The sequence below is a fragment of the Thalia democratica genome, chromosome 3 (genome assembly GCF_965202585.1).
Source record: "Thalia democratica chromosome 3, ktThaDemo2.hap1.1, whole genome shotgun sequence".
NCBI lineage: Eukaryota > Metazoa > Chordata > Thaliacea > Salpida > Salpidae > Thalia > Thalia democratica.
This window is the reverse complement of record NC_139167.1, coordinates 45,935,640-45,953,110: the sequence shown is the minus strand read 5'-3', so window position 1 is coordinate 45,953,110 and position 17,471 is coordinate 45,935,640. Positions and strand designations below refer to the sequence as shown.

General features: G+C 26.3%; 1 protein-coding gene across 1 annotated transcript in view; it reads right to left on the bottom strand.

Moving 5' to 3' along the window:
• The window catches only part of LOC145831646 (HEAT repeat-containing protein 4-like), a 95,384-nt gene that overhangs the window by 43,068 nt on the left and 34,845 nt on the right, over positions 1-17,471 (bottom strand). Inside the window, exons 6-9 of the mRNA XM_082938955.1 lie at positions 13,999-14,145; positions 12,414-12,515; positions 7,811-8,005; positions 2,197-2,351 (exon numbers count right to left, since the gene is read on the bottom strand). Coding sequence (XP_082795081.1) covers positions 2,197-2,351; positions 7,811-8,005; positions 12,414-12,515; positions 13,999-14,145 — 599 coding nt within the window. The remainder of the gene's footprint in view (positions 1-2,196; positions 2,352-7,810; positions 8,006-12,413; positions 12,516-13,998; positions 14,146-17,471) is intronic.

Sequence of the window (17,471 nt, the reverse complement as noted above, 5' to 3'; positions counted from 1 at the left end):
ACTATTCAAACTTTAAAAATGCAATTTTTTTGAAACTTGTTTAGACTGTGATTACGATAAAATAAAAATTTGATAATTAACATTTTATCAGACTTTATGTTTATTAAAACTATAACAAATTATTTTTTTAAAGTACTTATTAAACAAAAATTGATGAAAACTGGTTAAAAAATAGTAACATATACATTTAACGGGAACGGGTCTAAATTGCACGAAGACAAAATTGCATGAAATTACTAAACTGTACGAAAACAAAATTGCACGAAGGCACAAGGAAAAAAAATCGCACGAAGACTAATTTGCACCAAGAGTCAATTTTGCACGAGAGTAAAAAAATACATAAAAACTATAAATAAAATAAAAACCAAACTTAGAAAAAATTTACTAAAAAAAAAATAAATAAAATTTACTGACTGAGGGTAAGGGTTAGGAGTAACAGTGAAAGTAAAAAAAAACTAATAAAAGTTATTATAAAAAAAAACAATAAAAAAAAACCTAAAAAAAAATAACTTACCGACCGAGGGTAAGGGGTAACAGTGAATGTAAAAATAAAATTAATACAGAAATTAAAAAAAAAAACAATTTAACCCGTGCAAAAATGTCTTCGTGCAAAATTGTTTGCTCGTGCAAAAATGTCTTCGTGCAAAATTTTCCGCTCGTGCAAAAGTGTCTTCGTGCAAAAGTGACCCTTTGTGAAAAATTAACTTCGTGCAATTTTGTGCCATCGTTTAAATTAGTCTTTGTACAAAAGTATCTTCGTGCAATTTTGTACGCGCGTGAAAATTAGACAGCTACCCATATTCAACAGTTAGTTTAAAGTAAATAAAACATACGCAATAATTAATAGCATAAACTAAATGCAGAAAATTGTTTTTGATCTATTTTTAAAAACAAAAATGTTATCACAGGGTTACAAGGTATAGAGGGTAAAGGTTTTTATTTTAATTTAACATTGGCTCATTTAAAAACCTACGAGATAGTTTTTTACAGAACATTGAAACTCTATTTGGCTTTTTTTCTTTAAGAATTTTCATTTACATAAGAATGGACCGAAAACTTATAATCTTCAATTTTCTCGGAAGATAAAAAAATAACTAAAAATGTATCTTATCCTTCATTTTTTGAGCTAGAGACCTCGAATTTTTATGAAACATTCCTCAAATAACTTGAAAGACTTTTAATGTCAGAAGTTAAAAATGTTCATCTCTAAAAACTTAAGACAGAAAAAAAAACAAAAAATTTTTTTTTTGTAAAACACAACTATTTATTTCTAAATCAAAAAAAATCCGACATTGAAAAGATTTAAATATTAGGATTTACAATAAAAATTTGAAGATTTGTTAAAAAATGAAGGAGAAGATAAATTTTTAGTGAAATAGTCTTTTTTGCTTTTTGGTTTACGCCATCCATTAATTCAATTATTTAACCTATTGAGCTCACCGACATTTATTGTTTATATGTCGAAAAGTACTTTAAATTTTACATCGTGGTTAGAAATGTCTGATAGCTAAGATAAAAATCTACAAAGTAAGCACAATTTGTAAAAATCAAGGTAGACCAGCCTATGGCCTTAAACTGGTGTTAATTTTCTGTGTTACAGCTTTCGTAAATTCATTATAATTATATTTGAAATGTTTTGAATATTTAATTATAAACGTCATTTGTAACAACTCGATCATCATATCGACAGCATGTGTAATACTAAAAGATTATAAGTTTTAACATTTATTTAAAAATCCCAAAAAAAGAAGAAACAAAAATTTTAGTAGATCATTATGACTAAGTAGTAATTTGTTTTTCAAAGTTTACAACACGCTTTTAATCAAATGTCTCCATAATAAAAAAATAACTTTATTATGTTTTTTAGTTTTATTAATTAATATAAGAACTTTAAGAATGTATAATACCGTGTTAGAACTTTTTATAACATACTGAGAGTCAAAAATCATAAAAATTATATGCAAGAAAATTAGAAGTTTTAAGATTTTAAAACTACAAATATATAACTAATTTTAAAGATATTAAGTTTAAACTTTTGATAACTAAAAAAGAACAAAGTATATCATAAAGTAATTTTTTTTTGTATGTTTATAGTGGTTAAACTAAGTTTTTAAAAATAACTTTTTTTAGAATTTGATGTATAATAAAAAATACTTTAGAAACAAAAGAATAATTAAGTAAACAAAATAAACTCACAGTAAATTGACTTAGATGTATAAGCAGTTTAGATGCTTGTTCATATTCATTGTCTCCTTCAATAAGCATGTTAACCATTTGTTGTACAACTTTAGTACTAGGAATACCTCTTAGTGCAACTATTTGTCCAGCAACTAGCTGGTCACTTGGAAGTCCTTTTTATGAAATATTAGTATTGAATAATTCAAATACAAAGATTATTAAAAAAACAGTTATAACTTGTTTTGTATATTTATTTATAACATATTTGTAATGCATTTTCAAGACTTAATTTTTTTAAAATGTTTATTTAAAGATATTAATCCGAGGGAAACAAGTTCGTTGAATGTAACAATAACAACAACTTGCAAAGTATTTACTTTATTTAACATACAAACGTTTTTCTGTGTTAAACTTATAGTAATGTACTATAGAGTTCTGAAAAAAATAAATACTTCAAAAATAGAAGATGAATATGTGCATTTCCTAAGAAAAAACTATAATTAAAAAAAAAATAACTAACAACAAGATTTAATACTTAAAAAGCTTCATAAAAGTAAGTTTATTTGGATTTATTTTTGTTGTTGTTATAATGTATTAAACTATTCTTTACTTTGATTGCTATAATATTATAAATAGTTATTTTTAGTTGTATTACACAGCTATCATAAAATATTTTGTAGTGCTATAGTTAAAGGAATTAAACTTGGAACTTAATACATAAAGATATGAAGAATTATAGTCAGAGGGTAAAATGAATATATAAAATGTCGGAGAATAGAAAGTGACATGTGTGAAATAAACATATAAATAATAAATAAAACTATATTTTACTTAGGATATATAATTATATTAAACCATGTTGTTGTTTTATGTTTTACATTTTAACTTTCGTATTAAATACAACCCGTAATTTATAACACAGTTTAATTATTAAACATTTAAAATATCTGTTTGGAATCTTTAATTTAAACACCCCACTGCTTCTTTATAAAACAATAATCAATTATTTTAATAATTATTATATACAATATATATGCAATTTAATTCATTGTGGTTTTATGTATGTCGCTTTAATTTAATTATCGGTCAGTGATTTGTAAGCTTAATTATTAGTTTGTTTTTTTGTGCTTTGTTTTCTTAAATTTTTACATTTAAACTAAATCTGCTTCCTAATTGCATCTAATTTTGACTTTGTTATAATTTAGATTTAATCATTATAAACACTTAATAAATATATGTTTTATTTATCAAACTCCTGTGAATTTTATTGTCTTTAACGTTGTTAAATATATTGACTCACTTATCAATGGTTGTTGTTTTACTTTTTATTCAAAATACATTACAAACTACTTTTCATATTAAAGCGCTTACTGCTTTCCCAAAAACAAAGAACAAATTATCTAACTTTATAATACAAATTAAATAGCTGTCCTAATGTTAATATATGTTGTGACGTAATGATTAGATATATTTTGTTCAATCATTAGCAACGGTAAATAAATTTTAATTAGTTATTCTTTTAATTGATGTAAGTGGTTTATATTATGGTTCGTTGCTTAGTTGTGTATTTTAAATTACTTTACTTAATTTAGACTTAAAAATTACAAATAATATACAGTTTTATAACAGTCGATTTAACATTAAGTATTTTACCTATCATTAACTATTAACCTTTAAAAATCTGTAGAAAGTATTATTATTTTAATGAACACATGTATACACCTACTTCAGCTTCTACTCTTTCACTACAGTATTTATTTTTTTACAGAACCCAGTTGAAGTGTGTTAATCCGTTAACACACAGAAACATATATTGGTACAATAAAGGAAGATTACTGTACAATTTTATTTTATATTCCAGTGAATCTGTTTCACTAAGATCTTTTGTTAGCAAACAACTAAATTTATATTTTAAATAGTTATTTGGGAAATACTCATATTCATTTTCTACTCTTTGAAGTAACTAGTTTTTTTCAGAACTCCGTAGAACAGTGTTAATAGTGTTACACAGAGAAACTTAAGTCAATATTAATTGCACTCAGTACACTTTTGGTGCAAGATCGTGTGCAAAAAACTTCATCCCTATCTATTGACACAGACAAATGCACCAAAATCGTACCAGCCGGTACACTCTACCCAAGTAACGTTAATAAAATTGATAAATAAGATCATCGTAAATAGCATGTAAACTCATACATCACGGTCATGGGAGATGTCAAGACCGTTAAAGATTTTCATGTTAATTTGCATGTATATTTACATTAAGTATTTCCGCAGATGTCGTCCAATAAAGTAAGCTAAAGCTTTGCAGGTATTTCAAACCAGATAGGAATGAAGAATTCATTTATTTTGAAAACTTTTTAGCTATTTTACCCAAAAACAAAAAAAGAAAGAAACGATTCGTATTGCTTTGAAGATGTCACCTTTTTTATTTAGATTAACTAAAAACATCTTTCTATAATCTAAAAATTGAGCTTAATTATAGGGGTAGGTGTCAAAAATTCAAGAAGGGCCACTTTTTCACGGCGTCACTATTGGACTAAGGGTCACTTTTGCACACAGACATTTTTGCATTGCTTAAAACTTTTTTTTTTCTTTTTTTTTTTTGCTATAATGTTATTCCTAATCGTTACCTTTGATCGGTGTTTTTCCCTTTTTATATAATTATACACATATTTTTTGACTATTAATGTTACCTCTTACCCTTGATCGACATTTTTCTTAGTATTCATTTCTTTTTTTTACAATCAGTACTTACCCTAACCTTACTGAGTAAAAATGACACTTCTTGCAAAAATGTCATTGCGCAAAACTGACCTGCCTCGTAAATATACAAACTTATACTTTATAAAAAATAAATACCTTTTAAACAAATTTTATGGACCTTATAATTCTCTTCCAATTTACACCAATAAAACTTTATTTGCTTAGTAAATGTTCTTTTTTTTACGTTAAACAAAAACAAAGAGTTGTAAGCTTCAATTAACTTTTTCAAAACCTTTTTTTATTTTATTAAGAATAAACACGTAAATAATTAATTGGTTTCAAAGGTCATTCTTTTTTTTGATGTTTTTGTTTAATCTAAATAAAAAAAAGTGATACCTACAAAGCAGAAAAAAATGTTTTAGATATTTTTTGTTTAGTTAAAAAAAAACAATTTTAAAAGTAGTAGATTAAATTAACATTGGGCAAAATTGTGAAAAAGTATTCAAAATACTTGAATATCTGGTTTTGAATATCTGCCAAACTTCACCTTTTCGTTCAAAAAAAGTTAACTAATTATTACTTTTTATATTTTTATACAAACGCAATAAAATTTAAGTCTTTCAATACAGAAGCCATACCACATTATTATAACCGATTATTTTTAAGATTGGAACAGATTAAGTTACGAAAAGTTTTGGATGGGAATTTATCCGAATGAGGATTGACAGTATACTAATAATTTTTTGAACAAAAATAAGAACCTTGACAGTAATTATCATGGAGATATGTTCAATTTATTTACAAGAAAATATTGTTTTAACAAAGATAAAAATTCTTAAGTTAGGAGAATAACATACTCAAATTAATTTACTTGCATTTTATTTTATCAGGTTTCTTTGCTTAAGCAACTAGTCATGAAATTAAAAGTTGTAAGATGAAGTATCGATAACTTAAGTATAAATTCTAAACTACTCCAAATAAAAATTTTGAATGATGGTTGGACAAAAAACACTAAGCAAGTTTGATATAGCAAACAGAAAGTTTAAATGTCGTTTTTAAGCCTTAAGATTATGTTGCAGAAGTTTTATTTATATCATTTATTAAACTTATTATTTTTTACATATAAAAATTCGTATTTTTTATTTAATATATAGATTACAAGATTCCTCCGTTTTATAAGTCATGTTTTAAGACATTGAAATGTTTTTGTATAACCTTAATGTTATGAAACACAACAATAATACTATCCAAACTAAACTTACTGATCACTAGGTATAAAATTATGTTTAATCTAGAAAAGTTAAAAATTAGCATTAATTTAGTATGTTTTTTTATTCTTTAAGACTCTAATTAGCAAACTAAGTTTCGGTTAAAGACCTCGTCAGTACTTATATAAATTCTAGAAAGATTTATTAAACAGTCATGGAAACTAGTATTTAAACAATTAAATAAAAACAGATATTTACTTAAAAAATAAAACAAATTAAATCTTAACTAAAGGTTGAATGTATGGTAAAGTTTATATTTTAGTTAAATTTTTGCTTAGTAATTGATAGTCAAAAACAATTAAAAAAGTAATCATAATCAAAGATTTAAGAACCTAGATGTAGGCTTCTTTTTTTTTTCTTTTTGTGAGTTTTCAAAATAAACATTGTTTAAATAAAATTCTAGTTATTAGTAGTAAAAGAGCTTTAAGTTAAAATACATTCTAAAGTGGCTAATTCGAATTGTGACGTATCTGTTGAAAACTTAAAATATACATAGAACCAAGAAGAAAAAAAGGAGCTTACATCTAGTTCGTTATTATTTTGATTATTTTTTTAATTCTTGTAACTATCAATTACTAAGCAGAAACTTAACTAAAACTTTACCACACATTCAACCTTAAGATTTAAATTTAATTTGTTTTTTTAAGTATATGTTTGTTTTTAATTAATTATTTAAATATTTTTTTCCATGACTGTTAAATATATCACTCTAGATATTATATAAGTACTGACGAGGTCCTTGACCGAAACTTAGTTTGCTAATTAAAGTCTTGAAAAACTGTAAAACATTATTTCTCCTCTAGAAGTTGAGATCTTTGAATTTGTTTTTAAAAATCAAAATGTATAATAAATTTAGTACAGTAACCTCTCGCTTATTTACGCACATTGTGTCAACAGAAAAAGTGCGTAAAAATACGAGAGATCGTAAAGATACGAGAAGTATCAAATATACTTACTATAATGGCTGTTTTTTAATATTGCTTCTAGTTAAAAGCAGACTGGAGGCTTTGCCACTTTAAACAAATTGTTTACTTAGTTTATAAATATAAAAATAAAGGATTTAAAACTATATAAAACAATAAAAATTGTAGAAAAATTTTACTAATAATAACAAAAAATTTAGATTTGTGTTAATTGTAAGCTCTATGTATCACTGCTAATTTTGCTAGAAGGTTTCATCAGATTTCTTTTTTAGATGTTTATTTATATATAGGGTAACTGTGCTGTTTTTTTATTTATTTACTCTCATTATTTCATTATACTTTTATTATTTAACACAGTCATATTTCTTTCAGAATTTTAGTTTAATATCTTATTGTTAACACAATCTCTTATATACCTAAATATAACTAAATGTTTATAAATTAGTCAAGGAACATAAATTTACGAAGTCTAAAGATATAGATAGGTGAGTTAGCATGTAAAAACATATTTTAAATTAAAAACATACGATAAACCTACTTTGTGCAATATTAAAAAAAATTATTTTTTTTTTTTGATTTTTTTAGAATTCTCAAATGCGTAACTAAACGAGAGTGCGTAACGTCACGAGTGCGTAAAGATGCGAGAGGTTACTGTATACGATTTTTGCCTAAATGGGTGTTTTAAGCATTTGGGAAATAATAATAACCGAAGAATAAAATTTAAAAAATACAAACCATTTAGAATATGATATTGTAAGATTTGTGTAATTTGAAGTTCTTCATGTCCACAAACGTGTAAACACATGCAAGCAGTTAGTCGAACTCGCTCATGAGAATCTGAAGTCATCATTTTGCGTACTTTGCGAAGTAAGGGAGCAGGAAGATGGCCAATATTTTTTCTAGACTTTTCATAACTTGTATCGGACGTAGCTTAAAGGTTTAATTATAATGCATACAAATAAAGCAATTTTATAGCAAGGACTTAAATTAATCTGAATTAGTATTTTAAAATCATAAGTTTTATTTTACTTTGCTCATTGTAAATTAGTTAATTTGTTTTTTAACGTACTTTATCTTGATGACATATTGGTTAATATAATGAAAGACTTGAAACAAATAAAAATATTGTTGAAACCATTTAAAGTAGAAATAAAAGTCTTACATTCCAGATTACACTTTAATTAACAAAAAAAATTAACTAAATAAATCAAAAACAATAAAACTCAGTTACTATTTGCAACATACAGTATATAAGCGGAAATTAGTCTTTTTCTTTTAATTTTTATTCCACACAAACGTTTTCGACACTAACAAGTAAAAGTAACAAAAATCTTCCTAGAATATAGGTACAATTAAAAAATAAACAGGTTTTAAAATTTTTTGTAAACTTATTCGTACTTTTTATTTTCTTTGTTGTTTATCAATAAGAATTTTTGTTAGTTTAAAAAATAAGTTGCACTCTTATATGAGATGGCTTGTGTTGAGAACCATCAAAATTTCAAAATCAACAAAACAACTTTATTGTACTATATTTTGAGGTAAAAGCTACCTTTTTATAGATATTTACTATAAGGTAAATATAAGTATATGTATATATATGTATAAAAAACTAGTGTTATTGTACATTTAAACATTCACTTTTTATATTAAATTAATTTAAGTATATTTTTAACTTATAAGGTCATATTAAAAGTATTAGATAATGAATTTAACAACTTTTATTTTTGTCTATATGTAGATTTAAACTACAATGCAATAAAAGCTCAGTCTGTTTTCAAACAATCAATTTAAAAAATTTAAAAAGTTTTTGTTTTTAAAAATACGAAATTAATTTAAAAATTAAAAAATTATCAATATTATAAAAAATGGCCAGGACTTATAGGTTAAGGTAGGGGTGGGCAACGTATGGCCCGCGGGCCGGATCCGGCCCTCGGAGCCAAAATGACCTGCCCCAAACCTTTTTAATTTAAATAGAATCCAGCCTGCGGACAAAATTTGTCCGGCCCGGGAGTGAATGATCCGGCCCGCTAGGAATTTTCAAAGTTTATATGAAATCCTACAAGCCAATGTAAATATTATAAAATTTGTACAAAACCTTTTTTAATTTATTTTTACAAAATAAACTGTAAAACTTTAACCTGAAAACGTTTTTAAAAATGGCTTTTAATTTTTGTAGTAATAAAAAAATTCTTTTGTTATAGTACCTTGTTCTGATTCAAGTCAGTTGAATTAATTCTTTATCAAATTATCCAAAAAAAATTGTTTGCTGAACTAACTTGATGATCTTACCTATCATAATGATTTTCATTAAAAATGACATGTAAAAAATTGATGTCTTTCCCAGATGTGTAGTGAGTTGTTCTTGTAAATGTTTAGAAAAGTAGTTTTTAATAATATTGACACCTACTTTAAGTAAAACTGCTCAACTTTACATTTTAGTAGAATATTCCATGCTGAGACTACAGTTTGCACTCTTTTCTGCTATTGATATTTTAATTTAGGAATTTTTGATTAATTAAATGGTTAAGTTTAATGATGACCAACTGATAACAATATTTCAAAACAATATCTCATTAACTTTAAGTATGATTTGTTTAGGATATTTATTTGTGCATGTTGTAATAACAGTTTACAATCTAACAAAATTTTGAATGAATCTTTATAAGTTTGTTAAATTAAAAGATAGTAGTTTAATATTGTAATGTTAGTTAACTTCTGAATAATATTATTAATGTAGCCTCGAGCCAAGGATTACCAAAATTAAATAATTTCGAATAGTTAAAAGTTTTTAATGTTTTAGTTTGAAATCTTAGGCTCGAGTAACTTATAGTAAGTAAATTACTGTTTTTATAAAACTAACTAGTATTAATTCGGTCTAGAGTTGTAATAAATAGAGAATTAAAAATTAAAAAAGTTACCAAAACCAAACTATTCAAATAGAGAATTATGAGTACTTAATAAAAATTAACTTAAAATTGCATACTTGAGAACCTTGGTAATTAATAAATTGATTCAAAATTTTAAAACACCAGATCAATTAGCATCCAGCCGGATCCAAGTCTTTTGAAATTAGTTTTATTCGGATACGAAACCTTGTCTAAAATTAGTAATTAACCGGATCTGGATAACATTTTTGAATAAAGATCCGGATTTAAAAAAGGATCCAACTGAATCCGGTAGATCACTTACTCGAAATGCTTCGGCCCGCTGAGGAATTTTTTTTTTGGATCCGGCCCTTCAATTATTTACGTTGCCCACCCCTAGGTTAAGGTCATAAAGGTAAAAAAAAGTCAATTGAAAAAATAAAGTTGGCTCCTACATGAAAATTAAAAGTATAAACTACAAGTCATCTTTATTGAATACAAATTTTAATTAATTGATGTAGATTTGAGATGTAGCTACAAAAACCTTCAGACCGAAATTTTTTCATTGTCATTTGAGAACTTAAAAGCAAAAATGATATCTTTTATTTTTTACTTATAACTAGTGAGCTACCGGATCTTTATTTCAAATTAAGATCCGGCCAGAATCGGAATAATATTTAAAATTTAAATCCAGGTTCAGTTAATTTATAACTTTTAAGACTTAAAATTTTCAATGAAACTTCGAATTATTTTTATTGTATAATACCTACATTAGGTATGAAGAACTTTTTTCGTCACCAACCAAACTTATTAAAAATGTCTTTTGTGGTCAAAAAATATTATAAAAATACCCTGATAGGTCAAAAAAATTTCGTACGCAATTAGTTTCTGCTTAGTGGGCCAGGTTCAGCCCGCAGACCGTACGTTGTGCATCTCCAACATATGTATATATTCTAGCTAATGACTTAATAAAAGAAAACATAAAGGTTTGATCATACCAACTCGATCATCAGACCACAAGCTTTTTATAGACTGAGAAACGGGTTTCGTTTTTATTGAAACTATTCAGTTATTATTCTAAAAAGATATTTTTGAAATTAAATGAGGAGCGTAAAATAAGTACATTTTATTGGAAGTTAAAAGCTTTCACTAGACATTCCAGATCTATTATAAAGAGTAAAAACTTAAACTACAACTGCGGCCCGCTACTACTAAATACCTGCCGACCACTGCGCTAAATTAAACATGTGAAGTTTATATCGATTACATTTTTTTTTTAATACGAAAATAGTTTATTAAAATAACTTGATTCCTCTGATCACAAAATATGGACAATTGTTAGGAGTTTGTAAAAACTAAAACATACTTTAGAAAAAAATGCGAAAAAATACGAGTATTATTGAAGTACATTATAATTTTAATAGACTCCTAAAGTATAAAAATAGTTACTGTTATTGTCCAGTTGGCCTTGCATGCAATTGTATAAGTCTTTTGAATTTACTTTTTATTACTTCATCTCTGATTACTTGTTTAAATGAAATTCTAAACATATATAGAAAATCTTGTTTTAAATTAAATTTTGTAGGGTTTGATGGTTTTGTAGGTATAAGTTACTTTTTACTGTTTTATAAAATTCAATATAGTTTTTAACATAGTTAGAAATAAAAATTGGCAACATTACAAATAAAAAATAGAAAAAATACTAATCAACTTTTATGACAAAATTTTCAAGTGATCTGGCTATTGTAAAAAATACAAGGGTTTATAAATTGAACTATAAGCAAATTTTTAACACTTGAAATTAACTTATTTAATATTTTCAATGTTTTGTTTAAGCCAGTATTTTTTACATTGCATAAACAAAAACTTAGTTCAACATTTTAGAGGCCTAGAGACTTTTTGTTGCTTGTTTACAAATTAAAAGTACAAAAACTTGATTTAATTGCAGCAACTCCTAAATGACGTCACATCAAATTATGGGCAGATTTTATTATAGCAATTCTACCCATAAAATAGTACCCATAAAAAACCGATCTACTTTTTTGAGCCTGCTACATCCCTGATGAATAGTAGTAGTGCGTCATGTGATACATGTATTACTTATATAAGAGTTTGTAAATCCATAAAAAAAGTCTATTTACATTGGATACTTTTTTAAACTTTGAATATTTTAGTTTAGATTAGAAAATAATTTATTTTTTATTAAGATACTTGCATGATGCAAATACTAATCATTTTTGTTTAGACTAGACTAAAGACTTAATTCAAAGCTATAGAAGTTTACATAGAAGTGGCGTGTACATAAAACTGACCTCAATTAACAAGTTAAGTTCAAATACGATGACTATTCTTAATTTAAAATAGCAACTATCGCTTATAATTAAAATTAAATTGTCTTATTTAAAACACAATTTAAAATTTTACAATGTTCTGTTTTTTTTTTGATAAGAAAAAAATATTACGTTTAAACAAACATAAGTTTTTCTTTGGAATGGATGTAATGGAACATTCTTCGTAAACTTTACTGATAGTTTCAGACCAAACACATTTATCTGAGTGCATCTTTATTTCTTTGCCTATAATATTTTTGAATATCGTGTTAAAACAAGCATAAAAAATTGTACATTAACATATGCGCACAGCGCAGTAACATAGCTATAGAAATATTATTATTGTTTACTGAATGACAAAAAAAGCGCTTTTAAAACTATTAAAAACATCAACAAAACTGTAAGGAATATTTTGAATAAAACAAAAAACTAGAAGGTGTATAATTCTAACAAATTTATGAAGTACAATTAAAATAACTAACAACTACACATTTCTGACTTATTAGGCTGCTAGTCTTAAATAGTCAAGTATTGTTTGAGTAATAATAACAAATTATATTTGAAACAAAAAATATAAAACAAAAAGCGAAATTTTAAGAGTATAATGTAAGTTTTGTAAAGATATTACACATACAAAATTTCATAAAAGAAAAGTTATTTGAACTCTTGGATAACCCATGTACACCATGTGTTCTTTAAAAATGCTATATATTTTTATAATGGCATTCCCTAGTATCATTATATTTTATACTTAAGTCGCTGAATTTAATTTATTTTACAACTTTTTAGTAAACTTTAAATATAACAATACTATATATAGACAGCAGTTGATTCTAAAATAAATTAGAAAGAAAAATTTTAATAATGATTGTTGGTTTGGTCATATGGGTAGGTGTCAGAAAAGCACAGCGTCACTTAAGTACAGAATGACACTTTAGCACGGGGTGACACTTTAGCACGGATTGACACTTTAGCACGGCGTCACTTTAGCACGGAGTGTCACTTTAGCACGGCGTCACTTAAGCACGGAGTGACATTTTTGCATGTAATTTTTTAAAATTATTTAAAATATTTATTTAGATTATGTTTAATTATCTAAAATAATTAACTTAACAAACAAACATTTGTGAAAATTAGTTTTAACACTTTTAAAAATATCGTCTTAAAAAAACTATAAATAAAGATTTACTATGGGCTTGAAATAAAATAAGAAAGTTTATAATCTTTATATTTCTCAATTTTAATTTAAACCTTACGCTTAAAGTTTAGTCTTATTAGAATTAGTTGAAGCATTAAAAAAAAAAAAAATCTTAGAGCTTGTATTTATTGCTAACTTTATTAAAATAGTTTTATGTCGAAAACTTTATAGTATAAGTATCAAAATATTTTTATCTAAAGTTAAATAGTAAAACAAGTTAATGTTGCATAGTTCGTTTTTAGATTTTTTAAACAATACAGTACCTAATGTGATTGAAGCAAAGAACAAAAATCAAAATAAATTCTGTGCTAAAATGACACTCCGTGCTAAAGTGTCACTCTGTGCTAAAATGACGCCGTGCTAAAGTGACACTCTGTGCTTTAGTGTCACTCCGTGCTAAAGTGTCACACCGTGCTAAAGTGTCACTCTGTGCTAAAGTGTCACCCAGCTTTTCTGACTCGTTCCCTGGTAATATAAAAATTTGCAGTAAAAAAGAAAAGATTAATTTTTTGTTATACATAAAATACTTACCAAACTTTGCAATGTCGTGGTGTTGGTTTGGTATAAAGTAAAGTGATGCAACTAGACAAGTTGCCATAGCAGCTAACCTCACACTATTATGTATACTGTTCAAATCTATCAAAATGTCTGCTAACTTAAGATCATGCCACCTGTTTGCTAAAAATATAAAACAATTTAGCTTAACATCGATTTTTGAAGTAATTAAGTCATACCATTGAAAAATCGATAAAAACGGCTTAATTTGTATATGTAAACAATAAATAATGAACTTCACCGCACGATCAACAACAACAGCATCCGAGACAATCCTACGACCGGTTTCGTCCTAATTAGGACTCATCAGGCAGGAATAGTTGCGAGAAACTGCTGTTGTGATCTAACCTAGCGGGCTTAAGTACGAAGTACTGAAGCGACCGTTTGTGGGTAAAGTCCGAAAAATTGACGCAGACAAAACTTCACAGCCCAACGTCTTAGACATTGTCAGCTTAATGTGAGATTTTACTCTCCACGCTCGTTTTATCAGTTTTAGCCAGTATTAATTTCGACCATCATCGACTAAGTTGAGATGTTTTATGCCATCAATAATAAACAAAGAACTTCACGGCACGATCAACAACAACAGCATCCGAGACAATCCTACGACCGGTTTCGTCCTAATTAGATTTATCAAGTTATCTAACCAAGCCCGCTGGTTAGATCACAACAGCGTTTTCTCGAGACTATTCCTGCCTGATGAGTCCTAATTAGGACAAAACCGGTCGTAGGATTGTCTCGGATGCTGTTGTCGTTGATCGTGCGGTGAAATTCATTGTTTATTATTGATGGCATAAAAACATCTCAACTTAGTCGATGATGGTCGAAATAAATACTGGCTATATGTAAACAAAAAACTTGGTAAGGAGGTTTGATAAAAACACTAAAATACTTGCTCAAGGTCAAAATTTAGTTTTATTTTTGTTTTATAAATTACAGACCTGGACGAGACTTTGAAAGGTATCCAATAGTGTGCGACTTAACCAAAAGTTTTTTCTCGCACCAGGTTCTTAAGACCAAAAATTTTGAGCACTTTTTTTTCGTTTAACAAACAATAAATATATGTATATATATATACCACAGATGTTCTTGTGCTAAAACTTTATTTCAACTAACGGCGTTTCACTGCTCTCAAATAAATTTAAGAACAGATCTACGGAGTCTCAAAAAGCTCTAAGAATGTAGATCTGTTCTTAAATTTATTTGAGAGCAGTGAAACGCCGTTAGTTGAAATAAAGTTTTAGCACAAGAACATCTGTGGTATTTATTCCGATAAGCTTAGCTTATCAGGATCTCCAGGATTTAACGCCTTTTAACGTTACATCTTGTATATATATATATATATATATATATTTATTTATTTATTTAATTATATAAAAACTATAATTTAAACAGCTGTTTCACACATTGAAATGTAAAATTTCATGTGATCGTCAGTAAGTTACAGTTTATTATAATAGTGAACAGAAATTTCGATTTTAGAATTTTTTATAATAATTATGACGTAGTAATGGTACAGTTTATTGTACGATTAGTTGAATTTGAAATACGCTGTGGATGTTATTCTATGCTTTTTAGGAAAGTTTAAAAAGGTTATTTTGGAAAAATGTTTTAAGCTATTAGAAAAAATTTTTAGGCTGTTAAGAAAAATGTTATAAAATGCTATAAAATACTCGTGTTTGCCGCTTCGATTTTATTTTGTTTTAATATTTAGTTGGTTTTAATTTTGTTAAAAAAGTATTTTTGATAATGGATGCATATGTTTTGTCTTTCGCTTTTCTTGTTTAGTGTTACGTTCTTATCTGATTTTTCGATTTCTATTTTTTCTAAGTTACAAAGTTTGCAGCCGAATTTAGTATTGAATTTTAATTTTGTCCTGTTTAATATTTCCCATTTAATTTTGTAGTCTGTATTGTTCTCTTTTAAGTTCCATATGTAATTCGCTAGTTCTGTTGTGTGTCTTTTGTTAATACTGTTGAATGATGATTTGTGGTTTCTGTATCTTTGTTTTAAGGTATTTAAAGGTGTTATATATATATATATATAGAATTAAGTTATTTAACTTGACAAATCAAATCTTTCACACTGATCCCACCTTGAGGGCTTTATTAATAAAAAGGTTTATTTCAAGATGTAAAACTCAAAGAACTCGAGTATTATATTTCTATATATATATATATATATATATATATATATATAAAAGTTTATTTAAAGATGCAAAACTCAAAGGACTCGAGTTTCGTGACTATTCACTCATCAGCTTCAAAACAAGTTTAAAATAAAGCACAAAACAAAATCACTAATGAAAGTAAAAAATTGTTTGCATAAATAGATTATGACGTAATTTTGAAACTATCAAAAACCATGCAAAACGGCTTGTGCAAAAATTAATCTACCAATAGACAATAAACTAGCAAAAATTCATATAATCTCAGTGAGTAACTATATATTAGGACAGATAATTGAAAGAGATAAAGATAAAATTAAGATGCAAATTGAAATTTAGTTTATTTTAAGATGAAATTAAAACTTGTTAAATTTTAAAAGCGACTTTTTTATATGTCTACAAGACGATACAAACTCGCTTCTTTTGTTTAAACATCTCTTGTCTTTCAGTGCATATACAACGGCTGATGCTTCTTTGAGACACAGCCTACATATTGGGCTATTGCCGTCGGCTATAGGCTGTGCTCTTTTTATAACTTCCCAGGATATTTCGTAGTCAATGCCGCTGCGCTTTAAGCCACAAACATACTTCGAAAGTGTCTATTGGTAGATTAATTTTTGCACAAGCCGTTTTGCATGGTTTTTGATAGTTTCAAAATTACGTCATAATCTATTTATGCAAAAAATTTTTTACTTTCATTAGTGATTTTGTTTTGTGCTTTATTTTAAACTTGTTTTGAAGCTGATGAGTGAATAGTCACGAAACTCGAGTCCTTTGAGATTTGCATCTTTAAATAAACTTTTTTATTAATAAAGCCCTCAAGGTGGGCTCAGTGTGAAAAATTTAATTTATTAAGTTAAATAACTTAATTCTATATATATATATCTATATATATAGTTTTATTTCAAAATTTCGGTCAATAGTGCTTCACAAATAAATAGGAGCTAAGTATTTAATTTTATAATCAACGACAGTTTTTTACAATTGTTTCATATATGAGACATTTCTTTCTCATATAATAATCAGAAAGCTTTAATCTATTGACATGTTATACAGAATTTTAGAATTTAAAAATGTTATAAATATCGTGAACTAGTAATAATGTTGAGGATTTTTGTACAGTAAAATTAGTTTGAAATATACGCTGCTATACGTTTTGTTATTACTTTAAGAACTTATGCATTATGAAAAATTTTAATATCTGCTATAAAATGTTTTGTAAAAAACGTAAGGAAAAAATAATATCAATAAATTTTTTTAACTGTTTGTGTGCTTGGCATAA